Source organism: Aristolochia californica, unplaced genomic scaffold (assembly GCF_029961685.1).
Source record: "Aristolochia californica isolate CCGP_79_NKW_82.1479 unplaced genomic scaffold, dmAriCali1.0.hap1 SCAF_2, whole genome shotgun sequence".
NCBI classification, from domain to species: domain Eukaryota; kingdom Viridiplantae; phylum Streptophyta; class Magnoliopsida; order Piperales; family Aristolochiaceae; genus Aristolochia; species Aristolochia californica.
Genome location: NW_027181881.1, coordinates 50,143,164 through 50,154,192, shown reverse-complemented (window position 1 = coordinate 50,154,192; position 11,029 = coordinate 50,143,164). Strand labels below are relative to the sequence as shown.

Genomic DNA, 11,029 nt, shown 5'->3' with positions numbered 1-11,029 from the left:
AAACCCTCATTAAATCCACTTCAAGAGAAAAGCTAAAATGAAAAATTAAATGCGGAAACAGTTAATTTAATATTCCCTCTTCAATCCCGTCAAATTTGACTTTTTCGTCAGAGGCAACAGAAGTCACAGAGTTACGCTTTTCGGATGCCTTCTCCGTTTGCATCTGAACGGCTCTGCCTTCCCTTGACTGACACCGCTCTTGCCTTTCACAACTCCAGAGAAGTTTCCACGAAACGGGACGGAGAGTACTGCAGTGTTGACTTTCTAAGTCCTGGTTTTTTACCGTTTTTCTAATTTTCTTTTTAATAATCAATTGATCATTTTAATCTATTAATAGTTTTTTTTATTTTTATTCGGTGGCATTCAGCATGCTTCCGTCGTGACTGAGAGGTAACAAAATGACAGAAATATCCACGATAGAAGGCCAGATTGACAGCCATGTGCCGTGGGACCAGAGCGCAGAGAATGTTTGATCCAGGGGAAGCAATGATTTTAACCTGGGCCCGTTCGATCAGCATGACGCGATCCGGAACCCTCACTCGAAGCGGTCGACGGTTGAGATGGGGAATCTAACTTTTCGATCCAAGGGTCCATAATTTATTATTCAAAGTTAAGAGTAGGCTATATTCGGCTTTAGGTCCGGCAATAGATAGATTCACGCAAAAACGAATAATCTAGAAATAGGTAGGTTACGGGGTCGATTTTCGAGTGGTTCGGATAACGACACGCAGACAGTAATTTGGTGATGAAGGCATCCGATGGATCTGGTTGGTCCCGAATTCTTAGTGATCAAAACAATAAATTCTTAGTGACTAGAAAGGGTGGGCGTTGGCACCCGAATTGAGACATATTCCGATGAGGCAGTGGTTCATGAGGGGACCAGGGACTACTCATGTGTCTTTTTTAACCCTATTGACACTAATATGACTAACAATTAGACCACATGCAACAAACGAGATGTTGCTCCACGGTTTAAAACTGGCTAATTGTTCATTTATTTTATACGTATTTTATAAATGGGGAAAAAAAAATCAGACAACCATGCATTTTTGAGAGTAGGGTTGTTAGCCATGGGACGAATAAAATAAATATCGATTTTCATACATCTTCTGTCGTAAATGGACTGGGTTGTATGAGCGCGTGGGACCGGCTGTACACATGGTGCACATTAATGACAATGGGGGTTGTTGATGCAGTGGGCCACATGGGAGGACGCGCAAGAACTGAAAGGCTCCGTTCTGTCAACAGTCAGTTTCACCGAGGTACATTGGAGCCAACTGTGAAATTAATGAAGCATTCGTATCGTCCGTTGGATTTCTTCGCCATGTGTCTTCTCTTTCATTACTTTTCGGTGGCTGTCCATTCTTCATGAATGGTTAGTCAGAAAAGAGCAGCTTAGCTGAATCTTTGGTAGACCCAAAAGTTACTTCTCGGAACTAATGGTGTTTATCAAGTGAAAGGATGGGCATCTCGTAGACATTTATTGAGGGAGTTGCCTTTCCTTTTCATTAAATGTCAAAATATCCAATCCGTGGTTTAATTATTTGTTTATCAACTTCCCATTATCCCTAAACAAACTGTCCACAGAAGATAAGAATGCAACTCAAAATCTTTTAAAGCAAAGTATGAGGCATGCAATTGAACTGTTCCAACTTCCCATTAAAATAAACTCAAGGACGGTGGTGAAGAGTCATGGCTTTTATCATGATGTGGTCATGTGCTCTCATTTTTAGGAAGGCTGATTGAGAAGAGGTGAATGAATGACTTCAGCCAGGAAAAGCAAAAGATGAGAGGAAGCTTGATAATTTGAACTGGATTGGAGGAGTTGGAAGGCAGTGATGGGTTCCATAATTCCATTTGTATTTGGTTCTTGTAAAGATTTGGGTACTCTCGTGATGAATTATTCTCAGATTCTACCCTTTTAAAGATAGGGTAGGCTAACTGTCTTTACCTAACAGAAATAAATTGATTCACATACAATGTATTTGTCACTCTTATATTACTTCCAGACACGAATCTTTTGATGAGCCTTTCGCTATCAGTTTGCTGACCGACTCTCGACAGCTTCTCCTTTACTGGGTTACCAGCTGCTTTGTTTGCGACCTCCTGTGAGAAGGGCCAACTGTAGATTGAGCTTGGTTTTTCTGCAATGGCGTCCTCATCAGTTACAGTCTGGTTAGATTTTGGGCGGTGCCATGTGAAAAATCCTATTTCTTTTCGATTTGATGGCGACTCTTTTGGAACGATCGCAACCGGACTGTTCATTATCTATACTATGAAATTTGAGGCAATTCTTGTTTTAGTTTAGATTTTGATGGTGACGATTTGAAGCCGGCCAGACCAGTTGGGTATCACTCGAATGAATCGAAAGAGGCCTACCTACTTTTGAGACCAAATCGGAAGACAAACTGATAAAACAAATGCCTGAGGGACAAAACACTTTCAAGAACCTGTCAGCCAGTGTTGAGGCATAGCGATTTTCGGTGAAGCTGGCGCGTGAAACCCCAAGAAACTTGACACGGATCCCATCCTTGCAATGGACTTTTTACTAGATTGATGTCAATGTCTGTTCTAACGTAAAATTCATTGAGATTTGAATGATTTGTCATGTATCCCCTATCTTTTATTCTCGTGAAATGAAGGCTGGGGTGCCGCCCCTTCCCCCTGCCGATGGCCGACTAGAAAAATGATAATGGGGTTCTGCCCCTCCCCCCTCGTGCTAGCTGACGAGAGGGAGAGAGCAGCCTGCCTTCCATGCTAGCTGACGAGAGGGAGAGAGCAGCCTGCCTTCCATGCTGGCTGACAGTCGTCTTCTCCGCCACCGATACTAAAAAAATTTAAAAAGTTCGGAAAGTGGGAGAAGGGAAGGCCGTCCCTCCCTCCCCACTTCACCCTTTTACCGTCGCGGGGGACGAGGGGCCCCGTTCTCTCTTCTCCAACTTCCTGCGTCGCATTGGAGGGCGGTGACCGGGGAAGCGGAAGAAGGGTGGTAGGCATTCCTCCCTCCTATCCCTGCCATCCCGAGCAAGTAGTAATCCTCTTTCTGAACGAATGAATCCACAATCTGTCTACTCATTGACATTTATAATGCTCCATTAATGTGAAATTGAGAACAAGGAATTCAAGTTGATTGTTGGTAGGGGCACATTTGCATGAACGATCTCTCCGAAAATTTCAATCTCACTTAATTGAACTCGCCTATTCGGTAAGACGACTGATTTACTGTTTACATATCAAAACACATAACTAGCTAAAATTTTCTTTTTGATTCCTTTTTAATTTTTTTGAGAATAAAGGGGCATTTAACTACAATAACCGGGGAACCATTAGCGGAGGCTGGTTCTTGGCATGTAATGTCCGATTATTTTTTAATTATTATTGTTCAATTTATTATCGCATTAACATTATAGAGCCTTGGTGTAAAAGATCAACCCGAGCCTGAGCCTACAAGAACATGAGCTCGGCTAGGCTCGCCTCGGCTCGATACCAATTCTCCTATAATTTCTATTGATAATTTGATAGGTTGTAATTGTAAATATTTTATTTACTATTGTGTAAACTTGTATTTCCACCATGGCTTTCGGATTCTTCGACTCGACTCGCGAATTTGGCGAGTCGGATCGGATTAAGGACTGGCCGAGCCGAGTTGAAGGTAGACTCGACCTCTGTATTCGTGTGTCCGAGTCGGGTCCCGAGTTCGAGTCGCGAAACCCAGGTTTCCATAGAGACAAAACCCTACCCCTCTGTATTGTTTCGTCGCGAAACCCTGGCCATATTTCCTCGAGCCTCTTCCTCCTCCTAAATTTCCGTATTGGTTCGTCTGTGAAACCTAAATCAATAGAATGAGGCCTCTTGACGAGAAGGAGACCACGGCCGTCTTCGAGAAGCTCTTCAAGTTTACGGGCAACAACCTCAAGCACATAGTGGAGCGTCCCGCTCTGGAGGGCCCTGAATCTCAATCTGGTCGCTACTGCTTCCGCCTACAGAAGAATCGAGTCTTCTACGTCTCCGATTCGATACTCAGACGAGCCACCAACATCTCCCGCAACAACCTCGTTGCTCTTGGTACCTGCATCGGCAAGTTCACTAAAGGGGGCAGCTTCCACCTTACTATCCAGTGCCTCGACCTCATTGCTGCCCATGCTAAGCACAAAGTATGGCTCAAACCCACCTCCGAGATGTCGTTTCTCTACGGTAACCATGTTCTGAAAAGTGGGTTGGGAAGAATCACCGAGAACACCTCGGCGGGGGATGGGGTGGTTGTGTTTTCCATGTCGGACGTGCCTTTGGGGTTCGGGATTGCCGCCAAGTCAACCCAGGACTGTAGGAAGTTGGACCCTAACGCGATTGTGGTGCTTCATCAGGCAGATATAGGAGAATATCTCAGAATGGAGGATGATCTCTAAACGCGGGTATGGAGTTCTTAAAACTCGAAAAATATGGATTAGGCTTTTAGGTATAGAGGATAAAGAAGGAAGCATTATCAAGTTTGAGGCTTTTGTCAATTTTGGTGGCTAAATGATATGTTCTTAGTTCCTGAATTTTGCTCTCTTTTTCTCCCTTCAATGGTCGCTTTATTTCTTGTTGTATTTTAGTGGGGATAAACTCTACCATTTCCATATCTGGCGTTCTTTTTATGTTTGTTTAAAGGTAATCAAGGACCAGCAATTGATAAGTGTGTTCAATTGATATAATCAATGATGCTATTAATGAATTTTGTGATTATTTCACCTTTCTATCCCTAAAGGTTCTAAGAGCTTCTCAGCAGGGTCAAACAATCGTCTAAGTGAGTTCTTTGTTTTACGCGTTACCCCTTTTTATTAAGGAGCTTTTCATTCTTAATTTATGTCATGAACATTGACAGATGTTGAATAATACACCAAGTTCAACCGGGGGGATGTTTGACAGCGTGTAGTAAATTTAGTGGATTTGCAATGGAAAAATGAAGCATATGGGCATATGAAAATATGTATACAGACCTAGCAGGAGCTGTTGGTGCTTGATGTCTCAACTCTCAATGTGGCAAACGAAGCCTCTTTTTGATGCTCCCACAGTGAGTAATGAAGCAAAATTGCTGGAAAAGATCAAATTTAGCTGCTCTTTATCTGTGTCACTGTATGGTGATTCCTTATCTTCTTATCCTCTTGTCCTCTTGAATTGTCAAATTCTGGAAATACGCCAGTGGGCTCCCCTTCTCATGCACATCTATCATGTCTGGCTCTAGGGATTGTTAAGGATTTCAGCTGATTCTTAGTCTTGTTTTCCATAAGAAGAATCCCTTGCATACTTAAGGAGCATCTGCTTTTATGAGAATTCAAATGAAAAGATTACTAAGATCACCAATCTCATTTTCCATGTGGACTATTTTAAAGGTCTTAGTTGCAGTTTACAAAAGCTTTACTGCAATAGAATAGAACTGCCTTTTGCTCTTATGAACCAATTTATTCATCAGTCTGGTGGCTCACTTCCCAAGCTTGTATGTAAAATTAGACTTAGATGTAATGTAGGATGGTTTAACTGAAGCTAATTGACTTGTAATGTAGGAGATGCTTCCTTCTCATTGGATTTAGGCTGCCATTTCCTTTGGTCTGGTCTTCTCATTACTGAGGGTGGTATGCTATCGACAAGTTCAAGCATCAATTGAACCTTCCTGACTCCCTCAAGATATGCATTAGTCATTTCCAGATCTCTTGTCATTTCCAACAAGTATATATCAATTATGCAGATCTTATCCCACCATTTGCACTCTGGGCCTTAAAGAAGCTGAACAGTAAGCTATTAAGTCTCATGCAGATGCAACCTCTGTCCTGTTTTTAAACATTTGCACTTATATCTTCTATGAGGCAGACTTAAATCTTCTGCTAAAGCAGCTTGTGCAGCTGGTGGGAAGTTTCCTAGATGGTGTGATCTGCCTTATGGAGGTGCAGATTTGTGGTTAAAAACAGGTGATTTGAAGCAATTTTTGATGGTTCCTCGTTTATTTATGTAAGAAAATATATTCAAGGGGTATTTTGGTCATTTCACTACCTAAGTGGTTTAATTTCTATATGTAATCTTGTTCTATGTGTTGAGTTATGTTAGTAGTTAAATTTTCATGTATACAGGATGCGTAGTTAGGGAGATATAAAGAGAATAAGTTTTATTAAGTGTAATTGGGGCATTTTTGTAATTTTTATCCTAAACCTATTACTTAAGAGAGCTGGGGGTCGCGCAGGACTTCCAACGAGCCTCCTTTGGCTCTTCTCCCTTTCTCTCTTTTTTCTTTCTCTCTTTCGTTTTCTTCCTCTCAAGGTTCTCCTATTCCACCACCAAAATCCTTTTATCAATTTAGTATAATGGTGCTCTTGTGGAGGGTAGTATACTAGTATTGTTAGGGATCACTTGGTTTTCCATGATGCTGTGTGCGTGTGATTGTTGCACACAATAACCAACAATCTTGCAGAAGTTTGTGTTACATATTTTTTTCGCCTTTCTCACATGCATTGTTATGGGAGACCATCACCAAAATATTTTAATGCTACAAGAGAAAAGTTAAGCTGCTTGGATCCTGCTCATGCTGCTGCTTGGATGTTGATGACGACATAGGAAGAATTTAGTCATTGCCATGTAATACATAGAAATTGAGAAGGAAACTAGGTAGGCAAAGATTTCTGTAGGAGTACCTCATGAGCGTGCTTAGAGGACTATCCTGTTTTTGTTTGGCATAGGGCTGGACCTAATTCGCTCTTTCTCATGGTGTATTAGCTCACCCCATTGATCTAAGTTGTCAGAGATGGGTGGTGAGTTGCATATACTTGCTTGAGGGCCAGAATATAAATTGCTGCTATTCAAAGACCGTCTATATTTTAAATTACCTTCTGCACTTGTAGAGCAATGTTACTCAATGAGCAATTCTCTTAGCAATAATAGTTTGTTGACTTAAAAAAAAAAATAGTAGTTTGTTGGAAGTAGGTGCAAAATCCTGATTTCTGTGTTCAAAGGGTATATAATCTATTGAAGTGATACATTTATTCTTGTAGTGACTTTTACTTGAGTTATATGACACATAAGAGTGGGATGCTGTATATAGGATCTGGGTTTACTCTCTCTATCACTTTCGGCTTGTTCAGTGTTCTTCTCCTGTCTTTTCTTTGCTCATCTCCTGTCTAATTCTGAGCATACTTCTTTCATTTCTCTGTTCCCTCTTCCTTAACCATGAAGCCTGAACTGATAACTAGTTCAACGAATTTTGTTTTCTTTTTAATTTCATCACACCTAGATAGAAACTGTATCCTCTCAGATTGGACTTGAACCCTAGATCTGACGCTAATAAACCCTCTTAGTATGGTCATTGAGTCAACTGCCGTTGTATGATATATTTCATATTGAACAAGAAACAGAAGTAAAAGGTAAGCAAGGTTAACTTTTTAAAAGAAACGAAAAAGTCTACCAGGTCTAAAGATGTAAATATACTATTAGAGTAGGAAAGAAAATCCAAGCTGGTATACTTCAGATATAAACTGACAAATAGTGGTTGCTGCTCGGCTATTCTGAATAAAAGTTTGATAGTATCATTCAGATGCTTGTAAAAGTCTGATCAAATATAGGATTTGCTTAGTGAAATGTGTGGATCATATAGCAGGGTTTTAGTAGTGGAGTTGTTGATATACTGACACAAGTGAGCTGAGCCTCGAGTAAAAGGGTCCTCCATACTTACGCAATGGTGTAAGCATGACTTGAGAGGCACCTAATGTGTATGAGAGAGGTGAATAAAATGCACATTACCTCTTGTTCAGCTAATTTGTTGAATGTAGTATGTATGTCACTGAGGCACAGCAGTCTTGTAGTTTGAATCTCTGATGACAATTCCTATGCAAATGAAGTATGTGTTCTAAGTAACCGGAGTTTTGAGTGCATGGTAGAATAAACTTTGGTCAACATTATAGAGGGCTTAACATACTGGAATGATCTCTAAGCCCCTGAGATTGTAATGTATATTTCACATTTTGTTGTTTAATTCTGGTTTTCCTATAAAAATATGTTATCCTTTCTTTCATCTCTGAAGCCTTCCAAGTAAACCCATAAGCTCATACGACAGAAAAAAAATAAAATGAAAGGACCTTTAATACCAGTGTCCAGTAGAAATAGGGTACAGAAAAATCAAATAGGATGTGAATAGAGGTTTTAAAATTATGCTCCATGTTTTTAGATACTGACCAGACTGGTAAGTTACAGGGAGTGCTCATCAAACTTGGTGCCTGCATTTCGTTTGGAAGGCAAAAAACTAGAATTGGTCGTAACCTACTCGATGAGGCCGTCGTTATTATGGTTTTTAATCAATGGACTGATAGAGTCAGTGGGATCAACCAGAGGAAAGAGGGGTGGGCAAATAAAGATGGCAAATGGCAGTTCTATCAGTGGGATCAACCAGAGGAAAGAGGGATGGGCAAATAAAGATGGCAAATGGCAGTTTTCCTTACTAAAATGCAACATATGGAATCATACATGATAGGTCTCCTTGCACGAGTGCAGCCACCCCTGTAATCATAGATAAGCGTGGTATGTATGTGAAGATTTAATATGATGGTGTGAAGTGTCTTTTCCAAAGAGAGGAACCTTATCATTGCAAGTGCCCCTTTTCCGTAAAGAAACTGTCAAAGGGAATTAACTATCACTAAAGAAGATAAGAATGTAACATGTCATGTTGGACCTCAAAAAGAATGATATCTTTAGCAACCATGAAGCAGCAATTGAACTGTTCCAAACTTTCACTTTCCTCCACCTTTCATGGCATCAGCCCTCTCAAAATAAACCCATGGGTAATGAAGGGTGATGCCTTTTATGATGATGTGATCATCTGTGCTATAATGCAAGAAAGCTGGTGGAATCAGGGACACAACATTCATTAATGTATCATAGTTTTATGTTATGGGTAGTACTGTGAAAATGAGAGAGGGCAAGAGGAAGCAGTAGGAAAACCTAAAGAAAAGGAAACAAGAGAAGTTAAAAGAGGAATGCGAGAGACCAGGAATGAATTACTTTAGCAAGTTAAAAGGAAAAGATGCATGATGATACTTTTGGATTGGAGTGGAGTTGGAAGGCTGTGATGGGCTCTATTATTCTATTTCTATACTGTTCTTGCAAAGGTCTGATGTGTTAAAGCCTAAAGGTAAGGAAGCTGCTTGGGATTTGAGTATTCTTCAATAATGCTGTGAGGAAAGGGAAAGCTAAAAGTGGGTTGGAGTAATGGAGGAGGTTTCGAGTCTTTGAGAAGCCTCCTGCTCCTGCGGCTTTGCTTTACAGGAGCCTTGTGGGGGTCTTCTCTGACATTTTAAATTCATGGAATTCTGTTTTTTATCTTATTGAGTCAAAGAGGTAAGACCACCCAGCGAATGGAATTATTCTCAGATTCTACCCTTTAAAGAAAGGGTAGCCTCTTCATTCTACAGTTTCTCACATACAATGTATTTGCTACTGATAAATTACTTGAAGGCGCAAATCTTTTGAGGCATTCACAGCCAGTTTGCTCACTCTTGACAGCTTCTCCTTTTGTGGGTGAAAATCTGCTTTAATTGCTGCCTGTTGGATTAGTAAAATGGCCACAGTAGAATGAGCTTGATAACTGATACGGAGTTTTTCATGTCTAGTTTTTTATTCATGGGCTTAATCAGTTAAAATCAAGATAAATTTCAGACAGTGGTAAGTGAAAAAATGGATTTCGTGTGGATTTGATGGCGGCTCTTTTCAATCTTAATTCTTCTTTGATTAAGAACAAGGAAACCCCTAGAAAATCCTACAAATTTATCATCACCCTTGGTAAAGATTAAAGAACATTTGCATCTTATTAGAACTAATGAACTCACTGTGGATTTTCCATTGGTTAAAAGCTTTAAATTTTGTATTTTTCTTAGTGTAAGTATCAAGTTACCAATTGGCATTGGAAGTCTACCAAAAGAATTGCTGAGTGTTCCAAGAAGTTTTACCACGGGTGGTAATAAATTTGCAGAGTTTTCTTGGCTCTAAATCAAAGAAGAGAAATAGGAAGGGAGACCCAGAGTTTTCTTGGCCTGTTTCCTGCTTTGACGGCGGAAAGTGGGAACCCGACGCAGCCGAACCAAGATATATATCAGGGATGGGTGTCTCGTCAATTGATGGTAACGTCCTGGCTCTGGGCCAAAGTAGAATAAATGAATCGGATTGATTGCTCCACATTTTGTGAGGGCTCACTCGGACGCGCCAGCAAAGGAGGAAAGGCTGGTCTAAATTTTCTGCCCAAGGAAACAGACGACTGAACCAGTGATCTGCAATAAGGATTTAAAAAGTTCTCGAGCGACTTCCGAACTCTGTAATGGCAACTCAGCCATTGTGATACAAGCCTATAAGAAGGACGATACTGCTCAAAAGCATTATCTTAATGACGTTCTGGAAAATAGAGCTTGAGGAAATGGATAATCAATATCGGCCCTTGAGGTAGAACCAGACATCCCAGACCAGATTTACTGGATGAGGATGACTTTTTAAAAAGCTGCGCAATACGCAAAGCAAGTTGATAATTTCTGAACTGATTGCCAAGTACTTCAATCAAATCAACAGATGGAGAAGGAGAACGATAATGAGAAGTACACTTTGGGCGGTAAATGACAATTAATTGAAAAGCTAGCCTTCTCTTTTCTTGCATCTTTTGAAAAAGTTCAATAAAAACATCAAAATGTAACGACGAGGAAGGTCCACAATCATTTTTAAGGATAAAAGCGTTGTCAAGTCAGTGTGGACAACTTTTGACTCATATAAGTTTCAAAGTGTAGAAGGATCTCCCATTGCAAATCATTTAAGGCTTGTATCGTCAAATCTCAAGCAGTTATTGATAAAACAGAGAATCGTTTTATTTTCAAATAATTTTTTCTTTGATTTAGAAAATTAGAATGATGATACACTGTTCATCCGTATTGCCTCCATGGTAAAATAATCCAAGGTGAACTCCCTGATTTTTGGAGAACATAACCCATATGCTCATCACTAAGACAATGCATAAATTAACTCATTATGCTTA

The 11,029-nt window shown here is 40.2% G+C and overlaps 1 protein-coding gene across 3 annotated transcripts; it reads left to right on the top strand.

The window, feature by feature from the left end:
* Positions 1–3,771: 3,771 nt before the first annotated feature.
* Positions 3,772–8,446, top strand: LOC137955509 (uncharacterized). 3 transcript variants are annotated; one of them, XR_011113160.1, is made up of 3 exons: positions 3,772–4,412; positions 4,865–5,115; positions 5,544–6,177. XR_011113160.1 is itself a non-coding variant. In XM_068802482.1 (2 exons), the coding sequence occupies exon 1, from the start codon at positions 3,843–3,845 to the stop codon at positions 4,404–4,406; it is 564 nt and encodes a 187-aa protein (XP_068658583.1). In that variant the 5' UTR covers positions 3,772–3,842; the 3' UTR covers positions 4,407–4,412; positions 8,215–8,446. The 3 variants fall into 3 exon arrangements, 2 of the variants coding, with proteins under 2 accessions (XP_068658583.1, XP_068658582.1); XM_068802482.1 differs by lacking the exons at positions 4,865–5,115; positions 5,544–6,177 and adding an exon at positions 8,215–8,446; XM_068802481.1 differs by lacking the exon at positions 4,865–5,115 and having other exon boundaries at positions 5,544–6,175.
* The last annotated feature ends 2,583 nt before the right edge of the window (positions 8,447–11,029 follow it).